We start from the raw sequence: 13916 nt of genomic DNA, 5'->3' as shown, positions 1-13916 counted from the left end.
TTAATTTAAAAATATACATAATTATCATCACAAAAAATCAACATCAGCCATTAATTCAAAAATTCACATACTAAAAAAATTCAAAAACTATAAAAACTCTAAAAAAAATTGAAAATTTCAGCCATTAATTTAAAACAGCATTCTAAAAACTTATTATTTTACATATTTATAACATGCATACACAACAACATATATATACATTCAGCCACTCATAAGAAAATTTATCAAAAATTTAAAATTGAGAAACTACCAACTTGTTGAAGCTTCACAAAGAACATATCCAAGAAACCAAGTTGTGCAAGGAACCACATGAGGAGGCAAACTTTGACACTGATATTGCAAATGACATAAAAAAAATTATAAGTCAATATAAGAAAATAAAATAGAAGCATAAAACTTTAGGTGTAGAGATTTACCAAAGTAAAAAAATTAGTGTTGTTGGAGAAGAGAGTGGTTTGTGAAGAGTGGTGGTGGTGGTGTGTGTTCTGTGAAAGAGAAATAAATTTCTCTAAGTGTGAAGAATGGAACGGTTCAAATATGCACAAAATTATAGATCTACAATTTGCCAGGAGCCCAGCCAGGAGCTACCCCTGGCAAGACTCGGTCTCCAAGGTTCCTAGCGTAGCCACAGACCTACCAAAAAGGTGTCAGCAATTTGCCAGGAGTTTGTGCATTTTGCCAGGGGTTCAGCCCCTGGCATGTCAGCTTTACAGATTTTTGTCAAATCTTCTGCAGCATGCAGAGATTCCCTTGACTTTAATTTGAATCAAATTTTCCCTCTTAAAATTTGCCAGGGGCTACTGCAATTTGAGAGGGGTTTGCTCCTGGCTTATGGTGTGGTTTGAAATTGCAATTTACCAGGGGTTTCCCTGGCATTACTCCTGGCAAATTTGCCAGGAGCTGATGCTCCTGGCATTATTCCGTGGCAAAACGCAATATTTCTAGTAGTGATTTCTTGGCGCTAAATATGCATCATTGCCATGCAACCACAACTAACAAATAAATTGGTGGGACAAGCCTTCCAAGATCCAAATGGCTTGCCTTCTTGAGGATCACCTATAGAGAAATTCATTAAATAAAGAGAAACGATGTGTGCTAGCCAAGGGAGAGCTCTAGACCTAGTTTCCATCATTGACATAGAGGATTAATATGATGATGATATGTCAGTCAATCCAACGACACATATTCTCACGACTAAAATCCATATAAGGGAAAAGTTATATATGTTTTGCCTTAATGTGAGCAAAATGGAAGGACATAAGTTCATCAAAAGACTAAATTGAGCATGACTTTGGTTTAACAAAAGTTGACCATGTATTTGATTATATTCTCAAAGATAAACATATTTGACTACTTGATGATCACAAAATCCCCCATATGAGGAGATAAAATGCAAACAGTATAGCCAGTGGCATAATTCCTACAATCAAGCCACGACTAACTACATTATCTTCTGAAGAGTCGTCCAAAAGGTTGTTAAGGAAGGCAAGATTACGCTAGTAGATAATAAAGATTTGGAAATGGTCATTGATACCGATCATTTCCCAGCCATGGATATGGCCATGGTGTAATTCTCTGAACCCAAAAGATTTTAGAACTATTGAAAAAGAAAATATGGTGATCAAACGGGGTTTGACAGCCTACATTTAGATTGGTTGAATCCATACAATGGGATGAACATACAGATGAAACACCAAATAAGACACTCAAAGTCAATAGGGTCCCTTTAAGAAATCAAACGATCACTTGACTTTGCATCGTGGTATTTAGGTGATTGGAGTGGGATATGGTCATGCATCCTAATCTAAACATACACTTTATTTGTAATAAAAAAAACTAAAATTGTATGCATTTGATAAATGTATATCATGTCGTATGGGGTTTGATGGAAGTTTGGACATACATGTTGTCCGACAGTCAAATATCTCGATTTGATGGAAGGGGTGTGGTTGGAGGATGGATGTATGAGGTGGATGGGGTATTTAAGGAGAAAATGAAATCTCTAAAGATGTACTCAAAGGTTGGAACAATGAGGTCTATGAGAATATTGAAGTAAACTTAAAGAAACTAGTGGAACATATGTGCTATTTTTTGGATCTAAAAAGTGAAAGTGGGGTGTTGTTCTTAGGTGAAGTAGAGGAAATGAAGGTGAATTTTTTCAAAATTTCAGAACACCTTAAAAGTAGGGATAATTTTGTTTACCAAAAATCACGATCAAGGTGACTCAAAGAGGGAGATACTAACGCAAGTTTCTTCCATGCATGCATCAAAGGTAGGAATATGGCAAACTCGATATTGGTGCTAGAAAGAGAGGGAATGTTGGGTGAAGGTGTGTAGAGAGGTTGTGGATTATTTCAAGAATCGCTTTAAAGAAGCAGGTTGATCAAGACCTACTCTAGATGACCTTAGATTCCCTACCTTATCTTTGGAGCAAAGTATCAATTTAACTAAGGTGTGTTTGGAGGAGAAGATTAGTGAAGTGGTTGCCTTGTCATAGAGGAACAAAATTATTGGTCGTGTGGTTATAATTTTTCCTTTTTCAAAGAATTTTGGGGGGTTTGAAAGGTGGATGTTAAAATTATGTTTGATCAATTCCACTCAAATTTAAATCATCTGGAGCACTTATTGCCTTATTTCATTACTTTGATTCCAAATGTTCTTAGTTCTCATTCTTTGGGAGAATTTCTCCTTATTTCTTTATTTGGGAGTCTCTATGAGTTTTTCTTTCTAAAAGGCTAGCGATAATAATTGATTCACATGTTTCAAAGAATCAATTGTTGGGTGAAATAGGTGGATATTTGTAAGCAGGAAAATGTGGTTGTTTGAGGCTGAAGGATTTTAAGGTTGTTTAGCAGTGCTCTTTTATCGAAGTAGACGTGGTATCTGTTAATGGAAGGGGAGTCTCAATGGGAAAGGATCTTTAACCTGATAATTTCAACAACTATTAGACATGACAGGACTAATTTTGTTGGGTGGAGAGATGTTTGTGGTTTAGGTGGTGTTTTGGGGCAAGAATATGATTGGTTTGTGGAAGTATTTAAAAAGAGAATTGGATGTGGGAGAGGGACATTATTTTGGCAAGAACATTGGTATGGAGAAATGTCTTTTAATCAAATGTTTTTTATGGATTTGATTATTTCGGTTCAAATTTCGGCAAGGGAGGATGTGTGGAGTTTTCAAGTAGATCCTTAAGGTCTCTTTTCAGTAAGTTTTATCTATCTTCATATATCTATGTAATCTATCTTCCCCTCTTCTTTTGATGTGTCATTGGGGAAAATTGCTGTTGACACATTGCATAAGGCTATGTCACACATGTAAAAGACGAAAATACCCCTGCGGCAGTTAACTACCGAAGTTTTGAACCGGCTGCAGTTAACTACCGAAATTACTTCGGCAGTTAACTGCCGATGAAAAAATGAAAAGAAAAAAACCTCGGCACTTAAGTGCCGAAGAACTCAGATATCTACACCACCAACATCCTTCAAAAACAATGGCATAATCATTCACGGTTCTTTTTCTAATCTTAAAACTTGACAGAAATTGCCGAGTTCTTCTTTGTGGATACAACTCCTTTTGTGGACAAGTGCTTTCTCAAGCCAAATGATCACAAGTATCATTGGAGAGGTGTACTTCCCAGAAAGAAATATTTATCAAACCTCTTGAAGGTAGTTAAGTCTCCTCATCACAGAAATTATTAAGATAAAAGATGATTTAATAGTTCTTTTTTGCATGTGTGTGATTCTAAACGAAGGATCTGGAAACAGCACTAAGAGATTCAACTGCCAAGTGGAAGATTGTTGTGGGGCATCATCCAGTGAGAAGCATAGGTAACCACGGCGACACCAAAGAGCTCTTAACACACCTCCTGCCAAATCTTGAGGTCACTCATTATATATAACTAAGCACTCAAATTAAAAAAATATTGTCTTACTAGTTATAAAGATAAGGTGCATCGTCCTTTATACCATTGTTGGCGGTGTGATGAGTTCTTCGGCACTTAAGTGCCGAGGTTTTTTTCTTTTCATTTTTTCATCGGCAGTTAACTGCCGAAGTAATTTCGGTAGTTAACTGCAGCCGGTTCAAAACTTCGGTAGTTAACTGCCGCAGGGGTATTTTCGTCTTTTACATGTGTGACACAACCATATGCAATGTGTCAACAGCAATTTTCGTCATTGGGTGAGTTACTTGATAAGGTTTGAGGGAGACGTGCTCCTTCAAAGGTTTTATGGTGAGTTTGTTTTAGATTTTTTTTGAAAAAAAATCTATTTTTTTTTTTTATAAAAAAATCACTTTTGTCATTTCTAAGTGTTTGTTTAGGATTTTTATAAAAATCATTTTATCAAAAAAAATCTATTTTCACCCTAATATGAAAAACTATTAGGATTAGCTTTTTTGAAAATCTATTTTTTCAAAAACGAGGTAACACATGAACTAGTTAAAAATCATTATTTTTTAAAAAAAAAAGATTTTTTGGATAGTAAACAAACACAAATAGCTTCAGATTTTTTTAAAATCTCTAAAAAAAAAATCTCTAAATTCTTTTAACATAATTTTTTTTAAAGCTCAAATAAACGCACTCTTAATTGTCTCTTGGCAATTGATTTTAATCACTTGTTTACTAGGTGTGGTTTCGCAAGCGCTATATGCTATGAAGTTCTCAAATGGTTAGGTATGGAAATAGTTCTTCTAAGGAAAATATTTATTTCACCTTTGAAAAATTCTAAGGAAAATATTTATGTTGCTAGAAATATTCTATTCTTTGCATCAGAAAGGAAAAGGTGTAAAGGGTGTGTTTGACACATGGTGTTTTGACTAATTTGAAATTCTATCACATACTTCGCTGTAACTTTAAATTTCAGAAATTGAACTAAAATAAATCACTTTAAGAGACTCAACATTTTTAAGATAAGAACTCCAAGAGTTTCGGACAAAATCCACAAAAACAAAACATGTCAAGTTCGTTTGTTCAAAATTTCAAATCACTGACCAGTGATTAATATATCCAAACTACATAAAATGGTTGGATTTCAATCCAATTTTTTTTTTTTTTAAAAAAAAAAAAAAACCAAAGCTATGAACTCTATGAGCAATTAATATATCCCATCCACTTTACCATGATTTCCAAGATTTTAATTCTGCAGTTAAACCTCGTCATCAATTGCCCTAACCCTAAACATTGCACACACTTTCTCTATTCTCATACATGCATGCCTCTTAATTACTACCATCAACTTGCACTAACATATATTCAAGTTAATTTTTTTAAAAAACATATATTCAAGTTAATTACAGCAACCATTGATCATATGTAATATCTTTCCAAGTTTATAAATTAAAAAAACAAAATAAGGCATATTTATACTCCAATAGAGATAATAGATTAATGCAGAGATATTCAACTTCTATTACTTAATACGAAACGAAACTAAAATCCATAAAACAATACGAAAGTACCAAAACAAACATAAACGAAAAGGAAACATAAAAACATATGAAGTTGAACAATCTGCACCAAGAGATAGCATTATAAGTCGCATTTCTCTTCTGTTTCATCATCCTCTTCTGGAGGTGGCAACTCGTTCAGATCAAAGTCCCGTCTCCGTCTTTCTTCATTCGCAGCCGGTGCAGGTGCAGGTGCTGCTTGGATTTCCTTAGTGATATGACCACTACCACCTGCAGAGGACCCTGCGGTTGATTGGATCGATCTATTCAGATCGAACACAAGCTCGCGAGCTAATGAGCTCACCCCTTCATTGATCTTGTCGCCAAGACCATCACCTGTAAACAATTAACGACGTAACAAATAAAGCACACACTCATATAAGGTTAAAAAGTTGATTTGTTAATCAGTCTGATTTGTTTATTTAAGATTAGTAAAAAATTATTCTTTATGATTTAATTAAGTTTGCGTGCCTAAGTTTTTTTCAAATCATTTTGTTAAAAGAGTGGTTTGTATGTTGAAAATGAAAAGCTATTTCTATTTGCTTTTAAATAAGTGAGAAATATAAAATCTCTTTTTTTAAGTTTAGTTAGACAAACACAAAATAACATATTTTTCTTAAACACTAAAACATTCAATTTGAATAGGAAAAGCTATTTTTGTTAGCTTTTCAAGAAAATCACTTTTACAAAATCTTTTTTACAATTTAAAACAAACACAACATAATATATTTTTCTTGAATGTTTCTGAAAAATAATCCCTAAATAATTTTTAGATTTTTTTTTTTTAAATTACACACAAACATAGCTAAAACATCAAAAATATTTTTTTTAAACAACTAAAACATTTCAATTATCTTTTGGTGGATCTAAAAAAATTAGATCTAAATCATGGAGTACCATACTTTTCATAAAACATCTCTAAATTATTTATATCAAAATTTTTTTTTTTAAATATTCTTTCACTCATAACCATAACTAAAACATCAAAATCTTAAACAAAATTTCAGATCTATATTATAAGACTATATATATAGTTAGGGTTTAGTAATATATATACCCTCAGCAGGAACGGGTGCAACGGTGCTAAAAGTTGGTGGAGGGAAAAACCCCCGATGAGCACGCTCTGGATGCTTGCGCATATGCCCAAACGCAGCTTTCCATGTGGCAAACTCCCTCTTGCATTCTGGACATGTTGGGGATCCTGATGGAGGGTCTTTCACTTGGTTGCCTTTCCTTTTCTTGAAGACATGACCATCAGAACCAACTTGTTGGATAACAGATGAACCGTCGGCAGTTAGGGCGATCGTCCTAAAAGCCCCATCGTCTTCTTCGTTACCCTCATCACCACCATTTGGGATCATCAAATCATCATCATCAGTTAGTTCGGCCAGGACTTCCTCCGGTGTTTTCAGAGAGGTTTCATCCTCAGTGTTTGTCACAGCGGGTGGCTGATCATGTTCAGCCAAGGTGCGTTGAGGGGAAGTGGCTGGTGTGGTGTTGTTTGGGCTTGACTCATTGGCAGGGACGTTTTCCATGATGGTGATGATTGAAAGAATGAAAAACTGAAGAATGGAAATGAGTGAGGGGTGTGTTGTGAATTGTAGAAAATATGAGTATTTATTGATGAAAAAAATTGATGAAAGCACATATGGAAAATGAATTTACGACGTTACTTTACTTGCAATAATGCCACCATTTGTGAAACGCTACCAACATGCAATATTTTTTTGGTGACTTTTGGGGGGAAAGGTGGTTGTATTCCATGTATCCAAGAATTTAAAGTTAAATTTCCATATATATTTTTATTTTATCATTATAATAATATTTGTCTGAGATTTTTTATTAATATTTTCTATTTTTAAAAAGAATAAATAACTTTTTCCCTTGACTATGAAATGTAGAAATTATATTTTAATTTATGCATTAAATTTAGATAATTATTATCAATATTTTAATAATAAATTTATTTGAAGTAATAAATAATATCTAAAGGTGATACATTAGATGTCAAATAGTTTTATACTTTTGTCAAAAAAAAAAAAGTTTTATACTTAGCTCTCATTTGTCGCGCATGATAGCATAGAAACATGATATGATATGATACAAAGAATATTGAGAATATGATAGAAGAGCAATGCTAGGAACACTCTCTTTTGAGCACTCTTTCTAGCACTCACTCTTTTATTGGGTGAAATCAATGTATGTCCCACCACTTTATGTGGGTACCATTTCCATAGTGTAGTTCCCACATTGTTTTCACCCAATAAAAAAGTGAGTGCTAGAGAGAGTGCTCAAAAGAGAGTGCTGCTAGCATTCATCTATGATAGAATATTACACGATAGGCATTTATTATGTCACATGTTTGATGCACACATGATAAAAAATAATATAGCATTATTTTTTTTTCAAGTTTATACATCATATTTAAACGATCATGTAAAATTTTCAAATAAACTAACGAAAAGGACCAAAAAACTAACTTAGTAATTAAATAATTATATATAATTTTTTCAATAAACAATTTCATTTTTTTAAATCATGAGTGAAATAATTCTATTTTATATGCTAGATTTCATAAAAGCTCATTTGAAAAATTAATATTATATATGATTGATAAGTAAAATAAATATATGATATATATTATATATATACACATGACAAAACTACCCTTACAATAGAATTATATTCAATTTTTAAAAAAATTAAATTAAATTAATATTTTTGTAATTTTTAGTAATAATTTTATTTTTAAATATTCTAGATTCAACAAATTAAATATTAACATTTTTTTATAATTTAATATCAAATTTTATAATTTATATCTATTTTATTAGTTTTCAAATTTTTATATTGTAAATCATTTTATACAAGTGTAAATTGATAATCCATCTTCTTATCCTATCATGTTGGTTTCTAACCCAACTCACATCGAGGATAAGAATTACAAGTACAAAGATATGATATGATAAGTTTCAATATTAACTTTTTTTTATAGCAGTTTCAAAATTAACTTATCATATCTTATTGTATCATTAAAATTTTAATTAAGACATGATATTTTTTAAAAATAGCAAAGAAATTATATTAAAAGATGGTAACAAGTACAATAAGTAATAAACCTACAAAATATGATGAAGTACAACAGGTACTCACCTCTTAAGAGATGCTTACAAAAAAAAAAAAAGCAAAATTTCCCAATTTATCTAAGAATACAATATAATGATAGTGTAAACCATTTGTAAAAAAAGGTCAGGAGAACCCAATTATTTTACCCAAAAACCAACTCCAAGATAGACTTAGTTCTAATAAAAAGTATACACTGTCGCAAGTATACATTGTCGTAACAAGTAATAAGCAGTAAGTAGAGTAATGATTCTTGTCAAAAAAAAAAAGTAGAGTATTGATCCCACGAGGATTGTCGTGGATAAGTTCTAAGTATTTTCAAATGCTAAGTTTAATTATTTAAGATCCAAAAAGACATATAACAAAGACAAGGTTTTAAGATACTAAAATAATAAAATGCAGAGGTAAATAAAGCATGTAAAAAATGAATTAGTGATTCAAGTGAAAAGGTGTGGTTAAGGAATTAACTTGGTAAAGATAGAGGTTTGCAAGATTTAGAAAGATTAATGGTCGGATTAGGCAAGTGTACCAAATCGTTTACCAAGTAATAAATTGATAAGTAATGTATCGTATCCACAAAGATTGTCATTTCGTCCAAACAATTCGCGTTACTTATTTTAAGTTGACAATATAAAATAAAAATGTTAAGGGTTAGAGATTGCAATTTTTATCTGTTTGCAACATAGCAAGTTAACTGTTTTGGTTGCAGAAAAGTAAGCAGCGGTTAGGATTCTTTGAATTCCCCCTATTTATTTTGTTGGATATTAAATAACAATCATGTCGCATTTAGTTTTTTTTTTTTTTGAAAATGGCATTTAGTTATCTTAAGTAGACTATACAAGTGATGAGGCCGTTGGGACGTTCTAACCTAGTCAGTTGTCAAGCTGCACCTACTGATTGTACGGTGATCCTTACGTGCGGGGTCTATACTATCTCGGTTGATCTAGGTTTATCCCTCTGATGGCTAACTGCACCTGTTGATCGCACAATGATCCTTACGTGCGGGGTCTTGCTAATTCAAAGGTAATTAAAACATAAACTTAAATTGGCGTTCCTAGGTTTTCAAAGTCAATAAAGGCCAATGTTCCCGAAGGTCTTCCCATCTATGAATCTTAGGACACTCATAACACAATATCTTTCTCCCCTAAGTAGTTCTACAAATGGGCAGCCCTATCAGCATTTACCTCCCATCATGTGCCTGGGCGCTGGGCACCCCATCTTGTGCACCTGGGCGCTTCAGTGCAAATTCTATGCTGAAATGCATGTTTTCTTCGCCTGTTGAGGTATTTTCTTCAAAGTAAAATGTCTTGGAACTTGGGAACAGAATTCCTCCCTTTGTAAAGTCTCTTGAGGCCTCTTGAATCTTCATTCTTATCTTCCCAAGGTTCACATAAATCTTCAGATGTCCTACTTTGCCCGAGTTGCTTGATTTCTTCGTGAATTACATCAAGAACACCTTAAAATTGCTATGTTTCGAGAAGAATAGAATTACAAACTCAAATATATAAAACATTACAAATGTCCTGAAATCATAGGCAATTGATTTAATACTCCTCTGGTTTGCTGGTAAAACCTACTAAAATAGATTGAAAAACATGCTAAGAATAACGTATAAGATGATATGTCTCGGGACTCTGTTTTTTACTTGAGACATGATATGCCTCAATACTTTTATTGATAGACTTGCTTGACTCTTCGGATTTTTTCATGAAATTGTTTAGCATAAGAGTCAAGCTTTCTACCAGCTCCATACTATCTTCCTCTTGTTCAACTAGTTCCTCCATATGATTCTTTTGGTTTAGATTTTCAGAAATACACCCAATGATGAAATCTAGTTTAGCTGCATGCCTATTTAAAGAATCATTGGCTCCAACAAAGAAGAGTTCAAGGATATGGTATCTTTCAAAAAAAAAAAAACCATCTTGAACTTGGGGATATGATTCACAAGTGGAATTTCTCTTAAGTGCTTGATTGGATGGAGCGTTATTTAAATTGAATAAAAATTTCTTTTTTTTTTTTTTAGGGAAAAATTTTTCTTGTGCTTTAACTAGTGATCATATTAATCTTCCATCCAATTCCGAGTCATGTGCAGGCACAATGATTGGATGGAGCGTTATTTAAATTGAATAAAAATTTCTTTTTTTTTTTTTTAGGGAAAAAATTTTCTTGTGCTTTAACTAGTGATCATATTAATCTTCCATCCAATTCCGAGTCATGTGCAGGCACAACGTGAGTCATGTGTACGTTTGATATCCATAGGTGTTCATGATATATTTACCCTATCTCACCGTGAGAGACGGTTTTTTCATGTGCTAATTCTACATACACCTAAAATTATGTTGTTGTAAGTTTTTTTTTTTTTTGAGAGAATGTTGTTGTAAGTTAACAATCATTTTATTTGACCAAAAAATCAACTTGACACTATTCAACCATGCAAGGATAGTGTTATAAGTTTCATTTAATAATTATTGATTAAAAGCAAACAAAATTGACAAAAAAAAAAAAGCAAACATAAAAAATTCCTATTAATCTTCCTTCAAAAAAAAAAAAAATCCCTTTCAATCTAAAAAATCCCTTTCAAACCAAATATTCAGTTCCTTCAAAAAAAAAAAAAAAACCAAATATTCAGTTATGTGGATTACCAACCTACCATATGAAAGTCGCTTAAAAAAACTAAGCTATGATTCCTCAAAAAAAAAAAAACTAAGCTATGTAAAATATAACAATAAGCCATGTAATCACCAAAACAAAAATCGTTATTTATATTTTACTCTAAAAAAATACATTATTTTTTACTCTAAAACAAAAATCATTCTCTGTCTTTGTATGTTATAATACTGAGTGAATATGATGTAAATTGAGAACTTGGATTTATCATTTATATTTATTTTTTTATAAGCGATTTATCATTTATATGTCTTGTGATCGGTGTATTTTGGCACACGTTTTGTAGGTTTGTACTTAAATTTTTTGAAAGCTTTACGGTCCTAGTTTTTTTTGACTGATTTTTGTCCTAGTTTTATCTTTTCAGAATAAAGCATATGAGTATTTGTTGGAAAGCTAAGAATATCTACACTCCTCATGTTGATTCCAAAACCCATTTCGGATGTCCTATTGGTCGAGAAAGCGAATAACGGAGGCAGTAAATATGATTACGAAGGCCATTTTGTTGTTGTTGTATTGGGTTGATTAGCATTGTGCCTAGCTTGTTCGGACTCGGATCTTAATTAGGTTAAAACTCTAGCATTATAAATAAGGTGGTTGTAGGCAGCCAAGACTTATCTTTTGTTCAACCGTTTTCATATATTACCATTTGTGCAAATCTTTTGTAATGGAAGCTTAAGAACCCTAAATCAATCCGATGGTGGAAGTTATGTTGTGTATGCATTTCTTAAAGCTCAGTCTCTAATGCAATCAACACAACTGATTCAAAAAGAGTTAAAAACAAAATATTAAAAATTTAGGGTGTTGGTTTATAAAGCTCTTTCTCGATATAGGTGATTGTTTCCCTTTTTAAGAATTAGACGACTGTGAATTTTTTTTTTTACTTGAAAATGAATATTATTAAATAGAGAATGAGAGAAGTACAAATAGTACGTTTCTTTTCAAAATGGAAGAAGTTTAAGGGGTACTCAATCTAAAAAAAAATGACTATACCCTAAAAAATAAGACAAATAAGAGGGTTAACAAACACAAACCACTCGTAATATACACAAGCCCCTCCTCATCCCCCTCTCTCTACCAACAAGAAATCATTTCCAAGAGGTTACTTTAATTACTCATCTTGAGATATATTGATGGCAATGGGGCTCGCTCCTTTGTAGAAAGGTTGAGGCAACTGGATTAAGGGGATTTTGGTGGAATAGAGAGTTTCGATAATACAGGGAAGGTGCGAGAAACTTTCCAAGGAAAGATAAAGGTGGTGTTGGCTCCCATAGGAGATGGCGATGCTAAAAGTGAAAACCAAATGACAGAGATGCACCACATAGGAAACTCTTTCTGTAGAGTGTCTTAAGAAACTTACATTGCTTCTCCCACATGTGTTTTCAATTTTTTGTACGGTGGTTTATTTGAAGGGAATGTTTTTTATTTTTTACCTCAAAATTTATTGGATGATGAAGTGCAAAGTGCACTAAACCTACAACCCGGAAAAATTGTATAAGGGGTACTAACCCCGCCAAAAACAAACAACCCAATTCAAGAAATTAAACAAAGAAGAGAGTTTGAGCACAAATCATAATACATACATGGACCCCATATTTTTCTAACAATAAACCATCTCCAAAATAAAATTTTGATGGTCTCTACAATCTCATCTCCAACTTCCAATTCTTAGAAGAAAAAATAACAACATTATGCACTTCTCACTCAAATCTCCAAAATAAATAAGTGTTAAGTTCGGACCTCTTGATGCCTTTTTGCCAATGAAGAGGATGAAAAGCAATTAAGGAGGGAGACAACATTACTTTGGGTATGTTGAATGGTTGGCTATATATAGGTTTTTTGATCGGTGTACCTTAGATATGTTTTTCTTTGGGTATCTCTTTTTTTATATGCAATAGGATTAAAGTACCCCTTATAGTTCATTTAATAAGATTTTTTCTAACTGGTAAATCGAATATATATTAAAAAAGATAAGAATATAAGAGATAAAGCAAGATGCATCAAGGAGAAAGAAAGAGATACAATAAGACAAACGACAATGCAAATAAAAGAAGTAAAAAATGGATAATACAATTGCTTAACTAAAAAATGTCCCTTTTTATTTGAATTAGACGGAGTTTTCAATGGCAAAATACAAGAATCCAGAATACACGAAATACTCCAACCCATTACACATAGAATCTAAAGGAAACATAAAAGTAACTTCATAAGAAGCTTTAAGGATTACATAAACAAAAGTTGTTGTACGATTTGATGTGAAGCTGCTATGGAAACAATTGAAGCCATTTTCAACTTTATTATTCATTATTCTACTTTAGTTCTCGAATCCAAAACCCATAAAATAACCAACAAAACCAAAAAGAAAAACAAAAAACATAAGAAGTTGAACTAGCAGCATATTCGTCACATCGATCATACATCACTCTTCTTCATTAGGAGGCAACTCGTTCAAGTCGAATCCTAAACCTTCGCCTTCATCAGACTCAGATGCAGTATCATCAGACTCGGATGCAACATCATCAGAGGGGTCCTCTATCTCCATTGGCTGGCTTTCATCATCACCTAGTAACAAAAGAAAAACATTCAAAATTAAAATTATAATTGCTTCATGGTAAAAACATTAGTTTGAAGAAAAAGCAAATCGTCAAATTAAAAACCGATTAGTTAAAAAAAAAAATTAAGATATA

At 32.4% G+C, this 13916-nt stretch overlaps 1 protein-coding gene across 1 annotated transcript; it reads right to left on the bottom strand.

The window, feature by feature from the left end:
- Positions 1-5355: 5355 nt before the first annotated feature.
- Positions 5356-7084, bottom strand: LOC146920288 (uncharacterized). The gene is made up of 2 exons (XM_085710719.1): positions 6500-7084; positions 5356-5778 (listed from the first exon to the last, which is right to left on the bottom strand). The coding sequence occupies exons 1-2, from the start codon at positions 6975-6977 to the stop codon at positions 5525-5527; spliced, it is 732 nt and encodes a 243-aa protein (XP_085566845.1). The 5' UTR covers positions 6978-7084; the 3' UTR covers positions 5356-5524.
- Between the last annotated feature and the right edge of the window lie 6832 nt (positions 7085-13916).

This window comes from Medicago sativa, chromosome 5 (assembly GCF_051527215.1).
Source record: "Medicago sativa cultivar Bolivia chromosome 5, Bolivia_mono, whole genome shotgun sequence".
Lineage (NCBI taxonomy): Eukaryota > Viridiplantae > Streptophyta > Magnoliopsida > Fabales > Fabaceae > Medicago > Medicago sativa.
The sequence above is the reverse complement of the archived record's forward strand: the minus strand, read 5'-3'. Positions and strand labels throughout refer to the sequence as shown.